The sequence below is a fragment of the Eretmochelys imbricata genome, chromosome 3 (assembly GCF_965152235.1).
Source record: "Eretmochelys imbricata isolate rEreImb1 chromosome 3, rEreImb1.hap1, whole genome shotgun sequence".
In the NCBI taxonomy this organism is placed as follows: domain Eukaryota; kingdom Metazoa; phylum Chordata; order Testudines; family Cheloniidae; genus Eretmochelys; species Eretmochelys imbricata.
This window is the reverse complement of record NC_135574.1, coordinates 8513573-8535657: the sequence shown is the minus strand read 5'-3', so window position 1 is coordinate 8535657 and position 22085 is coordinate 8513573. Positions and strand designations below refer to the sequence as shown.

Sequence of the window (22085 nt, the reverse complement as noted above, 5' to 3'; positions counted from 1 at the left end):
TCAATAAGGATAAGTGCAGGGTCCTGCACTTAGGACGGAAGAATCCAATGCACCGCTACAGACTAGGGACCGAATGGCTAGGCAGCAGTTCTGCGGAAAAGGACCTAGGGGTGACAGTGGACGAGAAGCTGGATATGAGTCAGCAGTGTGCCCTTGTTGCCAAGAAGGCCAATGGCATTTTGGGATGTATACGTAGGGGCATAGCGAGCAGATCGAGGGACGTGATCGTCCCCCTCTATTCGACATTGGTGAGGCCTCATCTGGAGTACTGTGTCCAGTTTTGGGCCCCACACTACAAGAAGGATGTGGATAAATTGGAGAGAGTCCAGCGAAGGGCAACAAAAATGATTAGGGGTCTAGAACACATGACTTATGAGGAGAGGCTGAGGGAGCTGGGATTGTTTAGCCTGCAGAAGAGAAGAATGAGGGGGGATTTGATAGCTGCTTTCAACTACCTGAAAGGGGGTTCCAAAGAGGATGGCTCTAGACTGTTCTCAATGGTAGCAGATGACAGAACGAGGAGTAATGGCCTCAAGTTGCAGTGGGGGAGGTTTAGATTGGATATTAGGAAAAACTTTTTCACTAAGAGGGTGGTGAAACACTGGAATGCGTTGCCTAGGGAGGTGGTGGAATCTCCTTCCTTGGAAGTTTTTAAGGTCAGGCTTGACAAAGCCCTGGCTGGGATGATTTAACTGGGAATTGGTCCTGCTTCGAGCAGGGGGTTGGACTAGATGACCTTCAGGGGTCCCTTCCAACCCTGATATTCTATGATTCTATGATTCTATGATTTGGGTGTGAGGGTGTATGAGGGCTCTGGGCTGGGGTGGTGGGCTCTGGGCTGGGCCCAGGGATGAGGGCTTTGGGATGCAGTGTGGGGGGGGCTCAGGGCTGAGGCGGGGGGTTGGGGTGCAGGAGGGGTCTAAGGGCAGGCGGTTGGGGCACGGGCTTACCTGGGGCAGCTCCTGGTCAGCAGGGGTAGGGGGATGGGCTAAGGCAGGCTGCCTGCCTGTCCTGACACTGTGTTGTGCATGCCCCAGAAGCAGCCAGCAGATCAGATGCTAGAAAAGATGGGTGGGCAAGAGGCTCTGCGTGCTGCTCTGGCCTGCTGCAGGCACCACCCCTCAGCTCCCAGCCAATGGGAGTGCAAAGCCGGTGCTTGTGGCGGGGGCAGCGCATGGAGCCCCATGGCCCTCCCGCCTAGGAGCCGGACCTGCTGGCCGCTTCCGGGGTGCAGCGTGGAGCCAGGACAGGTAGGGACTAGCCTGCCTGAGCACCGCCGACCGGACCTTTAACAGCCCAGTTGGCTATGCTGACCGGAGCCTCCAGGATCCCTTTTCGACCGGGTGTTCCAGTCAAACACCAGACACCTGGTCACCCTAGATGGGGCAGAAATGGTAGGAGATTCTCTTGCAGCCACCAAAACAGTCCCTCTGGAAATATTCTAACCAGGAGCCAGAATGGTCTTACAGCAAGAGTTGGCTCTTCATTTCTTTGCACATAGGTGGGTGGCAGCGCTTCAGAGTAAGAGATGGGGAAAATCCTTTGCCAGGAGTGTGTATGTAGTGGCGCTTTTTAGAAATCCATTCAAAATGAGCTGTGCATACCGACGTCGCAGGCATGTACAGATTTTTACAATGGGCAGCTTCTGAAGAGTTAACCCACCATCACCCCTTTGACAGAGACCTTTATTTAAAATCATTATGGGGACTCACTTGTGGGCTTTAATTTTTTTTTAACGCTGCATTGTAGAATGAAACCATCCAGTTGGGACAGGGAGGAGGGAGACACTACTGTCCTAACTCAAAAGACAATAGTTACTCCAGCTTTATACTCTGGTAACTGAGCTGCATTTGGTCCTATCTCTGTCTTTGAGTTATATCTGCTTGCTTTAGAGAGGACAAGCCAATTTTTTACTACAGAGCTGATATGGTTTTTGGGGGGAGAGAGGAATTCTATTCTATCATTACAAGTGCCAGATGAGTTACGATTTAGAATCTTTCACTGGTAATATAAGATACAGCAGGATTTTTAGATCCCACATCACTTGCACTGGCTGTTAACTGTGGGATTTTTTGGAAATCGTAAATTGAGCAAATTGGATACAGAGTCAATGAGAGGGGCTAAATATGGAGTCTGATCCATTTACAGTCATTCCTCTGACTACAACCACACAGTGATGACGTTCTTTACAAGTTGGCCCTAAAATATGTTGTTAATGATATCCATTCTATCCTGGTCATGTCTGTCTCCCTTTGAAATCTATGGGGAGCTGCAGCCCATGTTGTATCTCAAAGCCATGTGGGAAGGCAGGGCCACTTGAGCTTAAACCCCAATTGGCACTAGTGATATTTCTCTAAGTTGTATCAAAGTAGATCAGTGCAAATTAGTGCACTCTCCTATTTATTACAGCAGACAGGGATAGGAATGGGGCCAAGGCAGTATTTAAAAACAGTGACTGGGCTTGGATAGATGAGACACGAAGGCTTTCATTCCTGTGGTTTAGTGGCAGCATTTTAACAGCCTGCCAACTGGGAAAAAATAGTTGAGGTTGGTGAAACCTAGAGAACACTTTTAGGAAATAACCCATAATATTTGCTGTAAGACTCCTGTGCACCTTGGGGCTGACTCCAAATCAGCTTCTTAAAATTCTTCCTGGAGGATAGAGTGCTAGATTGTCAAGGACCAGCAGAGAAGAAAGAAAGCACTGAGAAAACATTCCAGAAATCAGTGAGACATTTTAGAAACAACCTTGTATCAAAACATGGCAGGGAACATGTGTTCTTCCAGTGGCTATTTTTGATTTGCTAAATTAAGTCCATTGACTTTGGTGTTCAATCATTTGGCAGTGACCATATACTGTGTACATGGAACTACAGCTCCTTCAGACAAAGGACTTATAAGCACTTTTCCCTTCCCCTGCCACCCTTCTTCATGGCCCTGAGTCTAACCAATTGGCATTAGTTATAAATTTAGACGTTTCAGTCAGTAAATGTACAATACAAGCGAGAGCCATATCTAATAAACATACGTGAAACTTGGGAACTGCATCAAGTTTATATATAACACATTCTTGCATTTTTTCTGTCCATGGTACAAATCTCTAAATAGCTCTTGGTCACTGAACAAGTTTATATTCATATTGCATAGGTCTTTTCCCTTCCATTGACAGTTGACCATTCTTTCCCCCCTCCTCTTACCTATGTACTCTTTGGGGAATATTATTTGGTCCCTTGGGTTCTGTTATCCACTCTATACTGATCTGTTCTGTTGGCAGTACACCTCTTCACTCTATGACCGTTAGATTAGCTTCACCTGCCACTGCAATATCTCCTCTTGGATGGCCTGCTGGCATCTCAAAGTCGATGGGTCTTAGTCATCCTGATGAATCTTGCCTGTTGTCCAAAACTGGGAGGATCTTTCCTCTCTCTTTTTCCATGTGGTCAATGCTGAGAACTACTGTTCTTCAAATACTTGTACACATGGATGCCATTCTAGGAGCATGTGCCTCCCCATGATCCTGAGGGCATAAAGGATGGAATGGGCCCAAATGCCTCTCAGTTGCTTCTTATCGCCTGTGGCAGTAAAACAGAACTTGTGTCCACCTGCTACCCTTTAGCACTTTTCTGTTAGTTAGAAGCAGTTTAGTTCTTAACATTTCACTTTATTTAGCCCGTTGGCAAAATAGTAGAAATAGTTGTTAGGGGGCTTATTCCTTCACCCACTTACTTCCCTGGTCCTTCTCGCATGAACATAGAGCAACAATACCCGAAGTCCAAAGGTGCAAACAATTCGATGTTTATTGGGGTGAACTTCCAGCAAGCATGATTCCAGTTTCCTTCCTTAGTGTCCCCCTTCCCAACTCTGACACCACGGAGCCTTACACCTGTGTCCCTGTTCCCATTCCTGCCCTTAGCCAAACATGATTCTAATTTCCCCACTCCCAGTCCCTGTTCCCATTTCCCCCTTTAGCAAAACATGATTCCAGTTTCCCCACCCCCATTCCCTGTTCCCATTTCCCCCTTCACACCCACCCACCCACTCACTTCCTGATTGACTGCAGACTATATAGTAAAACTTGAGTTCTGCTTAGCTATACCTTAACCAACCATTTTCCTGAAATGTAACTAACCAATCCTAACCTATTGTAACATGATTATGTAACCAATTATATCCCACCACTTTAATTAGTTTACACCCAGCAAAATTAATTATAGAGATTATACAGACAAACAATAGCAAAGTGGGAACTATAATGACAAAACAATACAGAAGTGAGGACTTCACATCCCAGTATTGATAAGTGAGTTCTTGCCAGACAGGATGCTATCAAACTAAGTTTCCTTTTACATTTTCTAGGCACTTCCCTTTCTCTGGAGGTGACAGGCATTATCAGGACAGGAGTGTATTCCTAGCAGCCCAATAGCACCTTCTTTCAATGTGACTAGTTTGGAATGTGAGGATGTGACCGGGCGCTTCCCAGCTTATGGCTGCCTCTGTTGCTTAGTCAAAGGCCTTAGCCTAAGCTCAGGGCCTCAGACTGTCACAGTAAGAGAAGGACCTTTCACTGGCAGACAGTGATTTTGATTCTTTCTTTTATACCTCTAACTAGCCAAGTGGTAAGAATACACCTAAATTCTTAAAGTATAGGCCTTTGCAGACAGGCCTGAATATCTATATCCTAACACTAGTGTTTTAGAAAATCTGAGACTCTTCAGTACTGAAGCATCAACCTTATAGCTGTGGCACAGTTTCCAGGCTTTAAGTCCTGCCCTTCCTATGAGGCAGCAATGCCCCTGTATGATGGGCATTCTCAAGGCCTCTTTTGCCTTGGAGAAGACCCCATTCCTGACAAGTGCTCCATCTGTAGAACTTTCTCCAAATGGATCCAGAAAGCCCGAGTCACTTGGCTGAAATTATTTCTATTGGAGCGATCAATGAAGGGCACTTTTGACTCAGAGAATCATGAGTTGAAAGATGATTCAGCAATTCATAAACTGCATTTGGCCAGTGCTCTGATAAGCTATCCATGGTACCTGAGTCTCCATAGCTACCAAAAGGCCTCAGACTTTGTCTAGAGGTAGCAAATGATCAGTACAGACCTCCGGGGATCAGTCAGTTGCTCCTGCTGACTGGCAGAAAGGAGCACTATCCTAAGACCCAAACGTAGCATCAATCACTTTTCCTGGTACCATCAAAGCACAGTTCCTTTTTCAAAGCCTGACCTACAACCTGGATCAGTTCTACTGCCTGATGCATGCTCTTCAGCACTGGCACCATGGCAATTGAGCTCCGTCACCGACCTTTCTATATTGATACCGGCTACCTCATTACCATCTGCACTGATGATGTTCTCACTGGTGTGAGAGATGAGACCCTCACTGGCCCTGATCTCTACAGTACCCCTTTCTTCAGAACTGCCTTTTTCAGTACTGTCTGTATTTACAACTTCTAGAGACCTAGCTATTATGCCTGAACTAAAATCTCCTAAATTAGCTCCACCATCTCACATTAAATCATGATCTGCTAGGGCCCAAGCAACCTCACTGGCATACTTGAGGAATATTTCTGTTTCAGAAATTTGCAGGGCTGCCAGTTAGAGGCTCAGTACATATTATTGTTCAGCACTACTTGTTAGTTACAGCTACTGGATCTGGTGTCCAGTTTGGTAAGGCGGTCCTGAAATCTTTATTTAAGTAGACTCCAAGCTCCAACCTCCTTAGGGTGATAAACCCTAGCTAATCACCTAGGGTGGGATTTGTGTGGACAAAAACTTGAAAAAAGAATGGTCACTTATGGTAACCATGGATGTTTGAGATGTTGTATTCACATGGATTCCACAACCTGTCCTCCCTTCCCACTACTGTGGAGTCTTTAGCTTTGGGGTTCTGTATTGGCAAAGGAACGGAAGCAGTTGGGCCTGCTCCACCTTTTATGCCCGGGCGTGGGGGGGTACAAAAGTCTGTGGTGTGCAGACATCATATCAACGGATGCTGCAGGCCAAAGTGCACATAGGATGCATGCAAGCCTAAATGGGATCCAAGTGAACAAAACTTCTCTAAGAACACTTACTGTACAGCAAGTAATTTTTCCTCTTCAACTTCTTCCTTCCTTTAGTGCAGGCCCTCTCTAGATCCCACCACTTAATATCTCCACATTTCATCCCTATCTGCAATGCTAAAACACTAGCCCATTCTCTAATTACTTCTCTCCTTGACTGCTGGGTATCTGCCATAATCCAGTTTTTTTCTTCCATCTCTCTTCCTTCCAAGTGTATAGAACACAACAAGCAAAGTCATCTTCGCTTCTTCCTGATCTTATCTCCTTTCATACTACTTGAACCTATACGCTAGCTTTCCTTCAGCCCAAAGAGCAAGGCTGTCCACATCCATCTGTTCTCATTATATCCTGCTCTCCCTCCCTTTCATGCAAACTTCAATCTTGAATTCTACTTTAGAAGGCCACAAAGTCTTCCTTGATTTTTGTGTTAGAAGGTGCCAGTATGATCATCTAGTCAGACCTATGCATAATTATAGAATTTAACTCAGTGATTCTTGCAATTAGTACTCAGTGGTTGTAAGCGGACAAAGGAGTCTGCCAGTGTCAATGGGAGCTGATGATGCCCAGCACCTTGTGGGATTGAGCATTCAATTCAACTGAAAACATTTTGGGGCATGGGTTCTGTCCTTAATTTTGCACATTCTACGTACTGCAAAGCGTTGTATATGCTGGCATGCTGTATAAGTATTAGCAGAATCTCCACAAAACTTTTGAAAATATAAACTTACTTTTCTTCTAGGGTCGATGGGAGAGCCAGCAAGATATATCCAAAATTTCAACACATTCTGGTGGGATGACCCCGTCTCGTACATCTTTGTCAGGCTCTACTCAGCAAACCCATTCTAATGATCCAGGTAACAGCTTTCCCAAAGCTAAATTGGCTGTGGTAAAAGTTTAAAGTGAAATATTTTATTTGGAACTTCAGGAGAAAAGGGGGTGGAGGTAGTCCCCCTGGATATACAGTTAGAATTTAAAAAAAGAGAAAAAAAAAGAATGCTTATTGAGTTCTACTGTTGTGCTCTGTACTGTGCAAACATGCATTAAGCATCAGTAAGAACTTGACATTCACTGTCCTGAGTATCGGCTTTACCCGTTGTCTTTCTTTACTTTGATATGAGGAAACCACAGCTCTGCAAACCCTGGCTGGTATGATGAGTGTTTAATGGTGCCCACTGTTTGTGAAGACACAGTCCTTGCCTCCAGAAGCTGAAATTCTTAAATAACAGACAAAGAAATTCAGAAACATAATAATACACCATATGTTGCAAGTAAAATTGCAAAGGCTGCAAAACTACCAATGTATTAGAAAATAACAAAGAGCAGATCGGGGTGGATGTTTTGCATATAGAGCTCAATGTATAACGGAAGAGTGCAGTGATAAAGTCTGTTTTATGTACTGGTTATAACTAGTGTTTTTCTCAAGGGGGATGAGAACAGAGTGACAACAGTAGAGTAAAGGAACAGGTATGAGCTGGGAGAGCTCTATGACCCTGGTTATTTACCAGTGCAGTCAAAATTACTTACTTCTAATCCATTTAGCTATTTCTAGGGTGTGATTTAGTAATCAAGTTTACCTTTTTAAAGTTTTGCAGTTGTATAGTAATATTTTATCATCTGTGTTGCTTGTTTCTGGATTTTAAAATTCTACTACTGCAACTCTTAAAGCATTTAGTGTTTCCGAATCCATGTATGTATCTTAAGCCTTGGCATCCTATGTGAGAGCGGGAGCTCTTATCCCTGTTTGACAGAAGGGCAAACTGAGCCTCAGAGAGTTTGTCTCTTGCCCAAGATCACACATTAATTCAGTGGAAGAGCTGGGAATAGGAACAGGAGTCCTGACTACTAGTCCTTTGTTGCTCTGACCTCTAGTCAACTCCCTCCCTAGTGCTGATTACAACATTAGAAGGTTCATAGGTTTTCTATTGTGAAAGAACCACAGCTGTTGATTACACTTTTTTAAAAAAACTTTGTTGACAGGACTCGGTAGCCTGGCTGCCTCCTACCTGAATCCAGTAAAATCCTTCGTGCCTCAGATGCCAAAGCTGCTTAAGTCTCTCTTTCCTGCTAGAGATGAAAAAAAGGGCAGGCAGACCTCTCCTCTTGCCCAGCAGGTAAAAAAAAAAATATATACACACACACACACACACACAACAATATTGGTGAGCACTGTTATAATGACTTGCTGGCAGAAAGCTGTTTTGTATGTTGCTGCAGGCAAAGCAAGCTTTTAGTCATAGTAAAGGCTTATATGATACATTTCCCCTCCACTCTATCCAGAGATAGTGGAGAGCTGTTTTAACTTATTGGTACTCTCAGCCCACTTGGCTTTTTAAAAGTGCCAAGTGTGCTACTAATGTGATTTATGGTAATACCACTTGCAGCAACAATAGTAAAATTTATGAAGTGCACTTAGTGTTGTTTGTATATTGCCAAGTGGAAAATGTAATTCTATTTTTAATTCCTGATTTCATTTCCCATCACCCACCCTTTAGCACCTTTTCCCTCTGACTCGCGCAATGCACTTGGAGCAGTAGTTTTTATTTCTATCCCCGTCTATTCCGCAGGCCAGAGAAGCACCTCATCTTTTTCATATGCTGTGTAAGTCTCCACCTGTTCCAGATTCAGCCCTTGTGCTCCAGGTAGCAATGAATGCATAGTTAAATATCAGAAAACACTATCCTTTATTTTAGATAGAGACATTTATAGCATAATAGAAGTGCTCAGATACCCCAGTGATGGGCACAGCACAGGGACATGAATGTGAGAGAATATTATTTCTGACTATTAAAAATAAATAAATTGGCTAATGCATAAATAGCAATGTACAGAGTTTCTAACATTTGGTTATATTGGAAAGCAACCCAAGGTTTTCCAAGACTATTGGATCAATATAATGAAATGAAATGATAAAATTAATACAAGCTTAATACTTTTAGTTTTCTTAATGTAACAAGTCAGCTGCATTACAAACTCAGGTCACCTACTGTCCATAAGAAACATACATATATTCTTCATTGCTCTGTCAGTAAATTAACTGAGCTTCCTAATCCCCATTGGGAACAGCAATACATAGAAGAAAAAGCAGTAATTGAAGCAGAGCTATAGAGCTATCTTCCTCCTGTATGGCACCAAAAGATAAATATCAACTGTTGGAGTGTGACTTGTTTTTTAAAACATAAATGATATTGTAACTTCACATGATCTTACTTGCACTTCATTTATAATGGGCCTGATATAAACATGGACTCATGGGTTAAATGCAGGCCGAAGGAATGTAAACAAAGGGTATTAGGGATAAATGACAATGTATTGAGCAGGAGGTGCTACAGGGGTCAGTGTCAATTGTTCAGCTTTAAGCCCTTTTTAATCTGGCAGAGGCGTATGGTAAATTTGCCAACTCCTGCAGATGTTACTGAAGTGGGAGGTGATGCACATTCCACTGAAGACTAAAACACAATAAAAAAGATATGGCCAGGGAAGAAATGATACCGAACCTAGAAAAATACCAGCTGGTGCACCTTTAGGTACAGTGGCAGGACAAAACTCTCCGACCTCCAATGGCAAGGAAGATAATGGAAATGGTGTCATGCCAGTGATGGTAGCAAATGGCCAACTAGACAATATTGCTGCCAAAAAGAAAAAAGCCAATGTGAAATTCCGGTGGCACTTGCAAAGGAATTGCATCACTTAAGAGGGAATTGATGGGCTTCTTTCTGGTACAGAGTGCACCTTGAATATTGCGCGCCATGAGCAGGGTGCCCTTTAGGTGCCGTATAAATACCCAATTATCAGAAAGCAATCAACAAATTGGAGGGAATTAGAGAAGAGCAAACAAAAATGACTAGAAGGCTGGAGGGATTGATTTACGAGGGAAGAGTAAAATATCTAAATTGGTTTGGCTTCACGAAAGGAAAAATAACAGGTAGAAATGTGACACGTCTACAAGCATTTGCTTGCAAATAATGAAGAGGGAGACTGATTGCTTAGAGTTCAGGGGGATATAACTAGAAGAAGAGGGATGAAATTAAGCAAAGGGAAACTTTAGAAATTTTTGTTGATACTAATTGAAAAGTGAGATCTATTAGACAATAGAGTCTAATAGATTCTGATAGGAAGTAGTGGAAGGCCTTATCTCAAAAATACACATCAGTCCACAGACATTAACAAGAAATAGTTTTCAATTACTTGGACAAGTGACAGCATGTACCTTTGTGACACAATATGCCACGTCATGCGTTGGTGTTTCCAGGGTTGGCTCAGGATGGTTTATACCCTGGACAAACACAACCTGAACAAGCTGGTGTCAGTCCCTTATCAGGTATGAGACTCTCCCAACTTGTGGAAAGACCTACACAATGTTTGTGCAGGTGTTCCATTCATCCAAGTCTTCCCAACCATCACCATAATGACAGATGTGTCTCTGGCAGGTTGGGAAGGGCATTTAGGGATCCATACCATTCAGGGCACAGTTACATATCAACCTCCTGGAGGTGAAGGCAGTAAGGAATGCCTGTATCCACTTCCTGCCATTAGTCAGCAACAGTTCCACAAAAATCATGACAATGTAGCCTGCATGTTCTATATCAGCTAGCAGGGGGAATGAGATACTCTTCTCTTTGTGCTGAAGCAATGAGGCTATGGAACTGGTATATAGCCAACCACATCCTAATTTCAGCAGCCTACTTCCTGGGCATACAAAACATGTAGGCCAATGACCTCAGCAGGCACTTCTTCCAGGACTATGAATCGGAGTTGGACTCCTAGTTTCTCAATCACATTTTTGTGAGTTGGGGCATTCCAAAAGTGCATCTCTTTGCCACAACTACGAACAGGAAGCACAAACTATTTTGCTTGAAAGGGGGTTTGGGCCCTCACTCACTGGGAGATGCTTTCCTCATTTGTGGATGAGAGGCCTTCTGTATGCATTTCTTCCAATGGCCCTGAGATTGAAAGTGGTAAACAAGATCAAGCAAGACAAAGCCAAGATCATAGTAATAGTTCGAACATGACCCAGACAACCCTGGTACTCTTCCTGGTTTGTCCAGCTATGAGTCTTTCATCCATTTCCAACCTTCCCCCCCAAGATAACAGTAGACTCTGTCCCAACCTGGGAATTCTTCGCCTCCAGGCTTGGTTAATGGATTGTTCGCAGGAATAGAGATTTCCTGTTCTGCAGAGGTATAGCAGATATTAAATAGTAGGAAAAGATCTATGCATCATACTTACTTGCAGAAATGGAAAAGATTTCACCACTGGTGTGATCAGTGACATCTATTGTCCGTTCATTCTTCACTTTCTGCAGCCTTTGAGTATCTGCTGGAATTAGTCAGAATTATCTATGAGTTCTGTCAGGGTTCGCTTGGTGGCTCTCAGTCTTTCATTCCCCAATTGAGGGATTCGCAGTGTTTGTTCCTTCACCATGACAAAATTCATTATGGGATTGAGGAACCTTTATCCTTATGTTAGAGAACCCACTCCTATATGGGATTTAAATTTCATACTCAAATGTCTTATGAAATCCCCTTTCAAATCTATTCTCTTCTTCACCTATCCATGAAAATGGCTTTCTTGGTGGCCATCACTTCTGCTTGAAGAGTTGGGGAAATGGGGTCTTTATTAGTGGATCCTCTCTTTACAGTGTCCTTGAAAGGTAGTCTCATCACATTCACATCCTAAACTTCTACCTAAGGTATTGTTTGAATTTCATATCAATCAAGTCATCCATCTCCCAGTTTTCTTCCTGAAACCACACCAGAGCAGGGAGGATGCTGCCTTCCATACCCTAGGCATCAGGGGGTGTTGGCCTTTTATTTGAACAGAACCAGATCATTTAAAAAGTCTCCAAGATGTGTCAATAGCTGACAGGTCCAAATGTCCACAGTCTCCATCTAGAAACTTGCAATATGGATTTCTGGGTGTATTATTTCTTCCTATGCATACGCCTGTTTATCTCTTCTTAGAGAATTAGCCCATTCCATGAGGTCTCTCTCTACCTCTCTGACATGGTTCCCATTGTTGAGATCTTCAAGGCTGCAATTTGGTCTTTAGTACATACATTTTCCAAGTACCACACAGTGGTTCATTCTTCCAGATCAATTGCTGTCTTTGGGAATGCAGTCTTCTCTTCAGTATTGGACTCAACTCTGAAGCTACCTCCTCCTGTTGAGGATACTGCTCTGAAGTCAGTTGAAGTGGGGGCACTTCTCAAAGGAGGAGAGGTTACTCACCCTGTGCAATAATTGGAGTTCTTCAAGATGAGTGTCCCTCCATTTGGCATTGGAGTTTTCTGTACAGGACTCTTTGAGGGCAGTCTGCCCGTACAGCACTATATGTCCTTGGTGCAGAACACCAGGGTGTGTAGTGCACATGTGCAGGCCAAACAGCCACTGCGACCAAAAATCTCCGATCAAAGGTGCATGGGGCATAAGCCTGTTTGAAGTGGAGCACCCATCTCAAACTCCACCTACTGCACAAGGTGAGTACCTCTCCTTCACCATGACTAAGCAGTTCTCAGAGGGTGGGCAAGTGTATGTTCCCAAATTTAAACATATTTTCTTTTGGTGAAGCCATAATTTGAAAAGTTCGAATACTAATCTACAGCAAAAACCAAAGGTTTTGAGTACTTGTTCTGAAAATTATCAAAAATTTTCAACAGTAGATTCTTATTTCCTCCATATCCTTTGGTTAAGTAGGCATCTGCCTTAAGGTAAGATACGTTTTTGTATGTGTTTCCTTAGCAAGATGGTCTCTTCCAGTTCCATTTTTTGTTTGTAATCAATTGCTGTCTGGGTTCCAGAAATGCAAAGACATTACAGTGAAGCTGGTGGCAGTTGTCAAAATTGCTGTCTTTGACCTTCTGATGCAAGTTTAGTAACTAATCTGGAGAATAATGAACCGCAATTAATGAAACCTGCTCTCGTATTCAAGTGTGTTTCTCAGACAGCACATAAAATAATTGAAAGAACTTCCTGCTCTCTAATTAGTTAGATTGAATTAATTTGGCATAATAGGATTCTTCGTGTAACTAGCAGATCAGCTTCCGATGAAGCTGTTTATATACCTAAAAGATTGGCTGCTGATGAAGCTGTTTATATACTTTTAAGTTAGAAAATACACATTCTCTCTGACGAATCTGGTGCCTTTAAATTAATTGCCAGTATTTCATAAATAAAAAGCAGCTATATTCTTTAACCATTTGTGATTATTTGACTCGTTCTGTACTTTCCATTGTTCGTTCTTAAAACAAGTTAGTGATGCCACATGCAGAATTTGTTTTTTTCCATTCTTATTGTTGATGGGGAAAATTAATTATTTTAAATTCCATGTGTGGAGGAGGGAAGGGTGGGGGTTGAATCTTTCTAGTTTCTAGCTATATATTTGCTTAATTATATTAGGTGCATGTAGTTGAAGCTTTATTTCTTTATTAGCATATTGTTGATTCCATAGTCTGAGCAAGACAGATTTATTCTTCACATTGTGACCATTTTGGTCTGTCTGAACTGCTCATGTAGTGGCATTTTAAGATATCACTGTGTGTTGGTATTTACAATGTACATATCAAAGTGCAGTCCATACCTTTTCAGAGTCATTGCAGTGGCAAAAGCAGACTCCTCAGGCCGGTGTGAACTTAATCAACGGTTTTAAAATATTTCTGAAGATTCATTTTTTCTCTCTCCAGATACTAATATGAGGGGAGCCACAGAAGTATCTGAGTGCCTAGGTGAATAGATTTTGTTAGCATATTGCTGAAATGAAACGTATTTTTGTGTCACAGCTCCCTTACAGAAGAATCTCTTGTCTGAGTTTCTGTATTCTAATGTCATAATTCATTGCTGTTTGGTTGCGTTCCAGAAATGCAGCGATATGGCACAGGAGAAGAGGGCAGCTAACAAAATTGTTGTCTTTGACCTTCTGACACAGGTTTAGTAACTAATGTAGAAAATAATGAAACCCACCCAGATAAGCAAACTGCTTTCTTTGGCATACATACAATTATTTATGTAGTGCCATAGATGTGCATGATTCTTACCATGATTGAAAGGACTTCTGTCCTCTAATCAAATATAAATAATTTGGAATCATAAAATCCTTTTTTTAAACATATCTCTAAAAGGCTTTTTTAAAGGTTTGAATAATCATTTGTGTGCTTTAATCAGCGTGGCTCAACAGATCCTTCATGGCCAACTGAGCTAATATGCATCTAATTCTTGTTGACTGAGTTGTTAAGGCATCAGTTTCTTGCCAAATTCAGCTTCCCATATCATCCTTTTAAATACAGTTGTAATGAGAATGATTATGTAAAGCAAACTAGTGAAACTCAGAAAATCTGAAATTTTTAAAAATCTTGTTACAAATTAACCTTTTAATCTTTCTGCTTGGAATTAGGAATGAAATAAATTAACTGAACAAGCAACAATATATATTTAATTTTGCACTAAATACAATGTGTGAGTAGCTCATGAAAGTAAATCTTAGGTTCTCAAACTGACAAATTTACATTTAATGAAATTATTATTGGATGTTATACCCAAGTAAAGAATTTTTCAGCAGCTTTTTTGAAATGGCCGTGTGACTGTAGTGCTGTCCGACTGACAATCCTTGCAGCTGAAGTCCATCCCCATCTTCAGAGAAGGCGCAGCATAGGCAACAGCAGTGGAAACTCCCTGATTAATGCCCTGCTAGTGTGCTTTAACCATGACCTCAAGGGACAACTTCTAAATTGGAGGGTAATTCTAGGATCCCTGGCCCAATCAGTCCTTGCCCTCTCTTCTGATACAGTGAATGGGCAAACAAGTGCCTATTATGGTGGAGGTTTTTGTGATATGATCACCTGCCTGCTGGGATCTGGTATTCTCAGTCCAACTCATTTCACGTAGGTCTACAAACCTTGCAGAATCAAGCCCCAGATTAATAGTAAGATCTGGAGCACTCCAGCAAAGCATATAAGTATGTGTTTAACAGGTCTACTTGTGTGCTTAACTTTAACTTCAGTGGGACTAATCACATGCTTAAAACTAAGCATTTTAGGATTTAATCCAGTGACCTAGAGTTGAAAAGCTCTGTTTTTCATTACCAGTCCCCCAAGCCATCCTATCTCCTTTCAAGCAACTTTTTAAAGAAGTGACTTAATATTTCTTTTTATCACTGTAAGTCTCTTAATTGTTAGAATTCATATGATTTTTAAATTTCTGAACTAGAGAACTATTTAACAGGACACGTATAGTAGACTTTTCTAGGTCACAATATAGTGATTGGCTACACAGTTGTGAAGTCTCCAAATGTCCTACACAATTATTTATATTTTTAACATGAATAACTCTTTTTTATAAAATCTAAAACAAATTGTGTTTAGCAACTCTTACTGGGTAGCTATTACCAAACTGGGTTCTTTGACATTCTCTTTCGGTCAAGGTTTGTCAATTCATTGTAGATCATATGCCAGAAATTATCTGTATGGGAGGCCTGAATGAATAGACCAAGGGCCATATTCTGCCTCTCAAATGTATGTGCAGCCACTGTTTACTTTAATGGGAACTCTTCTCAAGCATTTGAATACGGAATGTGGCTCTGGATGCAGAGACCTATATTTCATCCAGTGCATGTCTTCTCATAAACACAAGTTGTTATAACAAATTGCATTAATACTTATCATTTCCCCCCAACTAACTTGACTACGGTTCATAACAAATATTTGTTTTAATACCTTTACTACCCGATGAGAGTAAAAAGTATCTTACCAGTCCGTTTCCTATCAACAGCAAAGTTGGTTAAGTGCCACTTTTGATAATTGCTTTTTTGCTCCATACTTTAAAAAAAAGTTGTCTGGCAAAGGTATCTTAAGAGTTTTTGTGTGTGTCATACTTTCAGGAGGAGAATGGTATTTTAGCAGTTGATGAGGAATGATAAAACTGTTGTATTTCTTTTGTTTGATATCAACAGGGCTTTTAAATGTTATGGATTTACATGCTGTAAAGACTGAAGGTTTTTGATAAAATACAGGAAAGTGTGGGGTTTTCTATTTTTTTGAAGGCCAGGTGAATAATGCTAAAAATAAAAAGAAAAGGAGTACTTGTGGCACCTTAGAGACTAACAGATTTATTTGAGCATAAGCTTTTGTGAGCTACAGCTCACTTCATCGGATGCATTCAGTGAAAAATACAGTGGGGAGATTTATATACACAGAGAACATGAAACAATGGGTGTTACCATACACACTGTAATGAGAGTGATCAGGTAAGGTGAGCTATTACCTGCAGGAGAGCGGGGGGGGTGGGGGAGAGAACACCTTTTGTAGTGATAATCAAGGTGGGCCATTTCCAGCAGTTGACAAGAACGTGTGAGGGACAGTGTGGCGGGGGGCGGGGGGGAGGAGGAGAGATAAATATGGGGAAATAGTTTTACTTTGTGTAATGACCCGTCCACTCCCAGTCTTTATTCAAGCCTAAGTTACTTGTATCCAGTTTGCAGATTAATTTCAATTCAGCAGTCTCTCGTTGGAGTCTGTTTTTGAAGTTTTTTTGTTGAAGAATTGCCAATTTTAGGTCTGTAATCGAGTGACCAAAGAGATGAAGTGTTCTCCGACTGGTTTTTGAATGTTATAATTCTTGACATCTGATTTTTGTCCATTTATTCTTTTACGTAGAGACTGTCCAGTTTGGCCATTGTACATGGCAGGGGAGCATTGCTGGCACATGATGGCATATATCACATTGGTAGATGTGCAGGTGAACGAGCCTCTGATAGCGTGGCTGATGTCATTAGGCCCTATGATGGTGTCCCCTGAATAGATATGTGGACACAGTTGGCAACGGGCTTTGTTGCAAGGATAGGTTCTTGTGTTCTGTTGTGTGGTGTGTGGTTGCTGGTGAGCATTTGCTTCAGGTTGGGGGGCTGTCTGTAAGCAAGGACTGGCCTGTCTCCCAAGATCTGTGAGAGTGATGGGTCATCCTTCAGGATAGGTTGTAGATCCTTGATGATACGTTGGAGAGGTTTTAGTTGGTGGCTGAAGGTGATGGCTGTTATTGTCTTTGTTGGTCCTGTCCTGTAGTAGGTGACTTCTGGGTACTCTTCTGGCTCTGTCAATCTGTTTCTTCACTTCAGCCTGTGGCTATTGTAGTTGTAAGAATGCTTGATAGAGATCTTGTAGGTGTTTGTCTCTGTCTGAGGGGTTGGAGCAAATGCGGTTGTATCGTAGAGCTTGGCTGTAGACGATGGATCATGTGGTGTGGTCTGGATGAAAGCTGGAGGCATGTAGGTAGGCATAGCAGTCAGTAGGTTTCCGGTTTAGGGTGGTGTTTATGTGACCATCGCTTATTAGCACCGTAGTGTCCGGGAAGTGGATCTCTTGTGTGGACTGGTCCAGGCTGAGGTTGATGGTGGGATGGAAATTGTCAAAATCGTGGTGGAATTCCTCAAGGGCTTCTTTTCCATGGGTCCAGATGATGAAGATGTCATCAATGTAGTGCAAGTAGAGTAGGGGCATTAGGGGACGAGAGCTGAGGAAGCGTTGTTCTAAATCAGCCATAAAAATGTTGGCATACTGTGGGGCCATGCGGGTACCCATAGCAGTGCCACTGATTTGAAGGTATACATTGTCCCCCAAATGTGAAATAGTTATGGGTGAGGACAAAGTCACAAAGTTCAGCCACCAGGTTTGCCGTGACATTATCGGGGACGGCGTCATGTTCATGACGGCTTGTCGTCCATCTTTGTGTGGAATGTTGTTGTAGAGGGCTTCTACATCTATAGTGGCCAGGATGGTGTTTTTAGGAAGATCACCGATGGATTGTAGTTTCCTCAGGAAGTCAATGGTGTCTCGAAGGTAGCTGGGAGTGCTGGTAGCATAGGGCCTGAGGAGGGAGTCTACATAGCCAGACAATCCTGCTGTCAGGATGCCAATGCCTGAGATGATGGGGTGTCCAGGATTTCCAGGTTTATGGATCTTGGGTGGCAGATAGAATACCCCTGGTCGGGGTTCCAGGGGTGTGTCTGTGCAGATTTGTTCTTGTACTTTTTCAGGGAGTTTCTTGAGCAAATGGTGTAGTTTCTTTTGGTAACCCTCAGTGGGATCAGAGGGTAATGGCTTGTAGAAAGTGGTGTTGGAGAGCTGCCTAGCAGCCTCTTGTTCATATTCCGACCTATTCATGACGACGACAGCACCTCCTTTGTCAGCCTTTTTGATTAAGATGTCAGAGTTGTTTCTGAGGCTGTGGATGGCATTGTGTTCTGCACGGCTAAGCTTATGGGGCAAGTGATGCTGCTTTTCCACAATTTCAGCCCGTGCACGTCGGCGGAAGCACTCTGTCAGAGGCTCAGTCAGCTGCACATCTACCAATGTGATATATGCCATCATGTGCCAGCAATGCCCCTCTGCCATGTAGATTGGCCAAACTGGACAGTCTCTACATAAAAGAATAAATGGACACAAATCAGATGTCAAGAATTATAACATTCAAAAACCAGTCGGAGAACACTTCAATCTCTTTGGTCATTCAATTACAGACCTAAAAGTGGCAATTCTTCAACAAAAAAACTTCAAAAACACACTCCAGCGAGAGACTGCTGAATTGGAATTAATTTGCAAACCGGATACAGTTAACTTAGGCTTGAATAAAGACTGAGAGTGGATAGGTCATTACACAAAGTAAAACTATTTCCCCATATTTATCTCTCCCCCCGCCCTTCCCCCAGTGTTCCTCAGACGTTCTTGTCAACTGCTGAAAATGACCCACCTTGATTATCACTACAAAAGGTTCCTCACCCTCCCCCCAGCTCTCCTGCTGATAATAGCTCACCTTACCTGATCATCCTCATTACAGTGTGTATTGTAACACCCATTGTTTCATGTTCTCTGTATATATACATCTCCCCACTGTATTTTCCATTGAATGCATCCGATGAAGTGAGCTGTAGCTCACGAAAGCTTATGCTCAAATAAATTTGTTAGTCTTTAAGGTGCCACAAGTACTCCTTTTTCTTTTTGCGGATACAGACTAGCATGGTGCTACGCTAAAAATAAAAGAACTGAAAAATGTCAAAATAAGAAAACTATTTAAGATCATTGTGATCACTTCTATAGCATTTTTTTATCCATAGATCTCAAAGCACTTTCCAAACGAGGATATTGTAACATCTGTATTTTACAGATGGGGAAACTGAGGCAGAGGTTGTGACACATGGTGTCACTGCCAGAGTTGAGAATAGAGTGCCTAAGTCTAAATGACATTCTCTGTCTGTTGGAACACACTGCCTCTCCAAGACCCTAAATCACTAACAATACTTGTGTAGACTTATAATTATAACTCTTGGTGGTAAGGACTGTGCTCTAGTAAATACTTGAAAGGTTGAGCCAGGAATGACGAGGGAAAAATAATGCCATTCTCCCTAGCTGCTCCTGCTTCAGATGCCACTCATAGTAGATTGTAAGGAGTAGAGATGTTACATATGATTACTAATCTTTTGATGGGTTCCCCAGACTTGGTTTCCCCTCAGAGAGGTTCAGATGCAAACAGTCTCCAGCAGAGGGAGGAGCAGTTGCCATTAAAGCCAGGGAGGGGCTACCTGGCCTCACACCAATCAGAACAGACCAGGCCCTGCTGCTGTAGAGGAGACCAAGCTTGTTTGGGGGTGGAGAAGGTTAGGTGCCCTGCTGGGCTCTGCCGGATTGGGTCCTCCTTGGTGAGGCTCAGACGCCTTCCTGGGATTTACTCCTTGGCCTTTTAGTTCCAGGGATCAGGTTGGTGGGTGGAGAGGTGATACTCTCCTAAATGCCACCTTATTTATGACACCAAAATGAGCCATTGCTCACCATAAAAGGTGCAGATTTTATGCATAATTTAAAGATAGTCCCTTTCCTTTTTAATGTGCTTTGATCAGAAGTGAAATATTTAACAATGACAACAATTAAATAATCGTTACTTCATAGAGATGAATGGGAGTAGTTCACACTTCTTCGAGTGATGATCCCTATTGTATTCCACTGAGGGTTTACACATTGCACCATGCGTTCAGAGCTGGAGATTTTTCAAGTAGCAGTATCCATTAGTCTGCACATGTGCCCTTGCTTTGCCTCATGGTTTCATCCAAGGTGAGAAAGGGCGGGGTGGACCAACCATGTCACCAGTTCCTTCTAATCGACGCATGGTCCTGACCCGGACCATCAATGTTCTCTTGTGTGTGACGCACCTTTTAAAGAGAGTTTAATTGTATATAGTTTTACTAGTGCTATGCTGTTTTACTGTTTTAATAGTTATTTGGAGTAGAATTAGGACTTTGGGGGATCTGTTTCCGGGTAAACACCCAACACACACACATGGTTACTGGACTAGAATTAGGACTTTGGGGGATCTGTTTCCGGGTAAACACCCAACACACACACACGGTTACTGGACTATGCCAAAGACCCTAGGCTTTAAAATCTGTGCCTCCTGCCCGTGTTCTTCTTTGGTCAGCGATAAACATCAGTGCTGCTTAGGCTGCTTGGGAGAAGCCCACATTTCATCCAGGTGAAGTATCTGCCAATCCTTCCCGAGCCATACCTGAGATGGGCAGGCTCTCCGCCTCAAGAAGCATCTCATGGAAGTCGCCATAAGACCTCATTTGGACCCAGGCTGGGAACTCCCCCATACATCACCTGATAACAGCCAGGATTAACGCTGCTGGCTATGGAGACTGAGTCTGGCTCTGTCAGTGCCAACACTATGGACCCCATGTCGGGGCCTAGTCTGGAGGTAAGGAAGCAGGCACGTAAACATGGCAGTAAGTCTTCCTCCAAACCAAAGAAATGGGATGCTTCTTCCGCAAGCACCAGCCATGGGGAAGCAGCGCACTACAAGATGCATAAATACGACAAGAATCTGCACAAACCAGCAGATCTATCAGCACCAGGTAACGAGCCCAACACACCGTCAATGGAGGCCCACCCTTAAGGTATGGGATCCGCCCACTCCAGGAAAGTCCACCACTCTGGTGCCAATTCCCACTATAGAAAGAGTACCATTAACGCCAGGGAAATCGGGAAGGGCTCCAGAGCCCCAGGAACTGCTGTGGTAGAGCCAAGATCTCCATGCCTTCTGCTACCATCCGCCTCTAGGGAGGCCAGATCTCCCACCCAGGACATGCTGCAGTCAAAACACCCTTCACCATGTCCTCCAATGGTCTACATTGGGGTGGGCAAACTTTTTGGCCCGAGGGCCACATCTGGGTATGGAAATTGTATGGCGGGACATGAATGCTCAAGAAATTGGGGGCTGAGGTCAGAAATGAGGAATTCAGGGTGCAGGAAGGGGCTCCAGGCTGGGGCAAGGGGGTGGGGCTGGGTATAAGGGGTTGGGAGTGCAGGAGGGAGCTCCAGGCTGGGACCGAGGGGTTCTGAGGGTGGGAGGAGGGATCAGGGCTGGGGTTGTGGGTTGAGGCACATGAGGGGGGGTCGGGGTGCAGGCTCTGGGCAGTGCTTACCTCAAGGAGCTCCTGGAAGCAGCGGCATCTCCCCCCCCCCCCCCGGCTCCTACATGGAGGCACGGCCAGGCGGCTGTGCACGCTGCACCGTCCCTGCAGCTCCCATTGCCCTTGGTTCCAAGCCAATGGGAGCTGCAGGGGTGGCGCTTGGGGCAGGGGCAACATGCAGAGCCCCCTGGCTGCCCCTACATGTAGGAGCAGGAGCAGGGATATGCCAGTGCTTCTGGGAGCTGAACAGAGCCATGGCATGAGCAGAGCAGGGCAAACCCCCAACCCCTCTCCCTGGCTGGAGCACCGGAGCAGGGCAAGCCCTGGACCTCACTCCCCAGCGGGTGCTCAAGGTCCAGATTAAAATGTCTGATGCGTCAGATGCAGCCCCCAGGCCGTAGTTTGCCCACCCCTGGTCTACATGCTTCCACTGGCTTCAACAGTACTGCCGATGGAACCAGTGTCTGAATTTTTGTACTCAGGGGATTCGGATGAAGTGCAGGGGCTACCCATCCCTTACTGCCACTATGAGTACCCGAAGAAGTGGTCTACATTGTGGCAATATCCTCCTCTCCAACCACAGA

General features: G+C 43.5%; 1 protein-coding gene across 1 annotated transcript in view; it reads left to right on the top strand.

Annotated features, from left to right (window-relative positions):
* Positions 1–22085, top strand: part of KIF13B (kinesin family member 13B) — a 215279-nt gene that overhangs the window by 178753 nt on the left and 14441 nt on the right. Inside the window, exons 36-38 of the mRNA XM_077812361.1 lie at positions 6797–6911; positions 8035–8168; positions 8622–8696. Of these exons, the coding sequence (XP_077668487.1) occupies positions 6797–6911; positions 8035–8168; positions 8622–8696 (324 nt within the window). The remainder of the gene's footprint in view (positions 1–6796; positions 6912–8034; positions 8169–8621; positions 8697–22085) is intronic.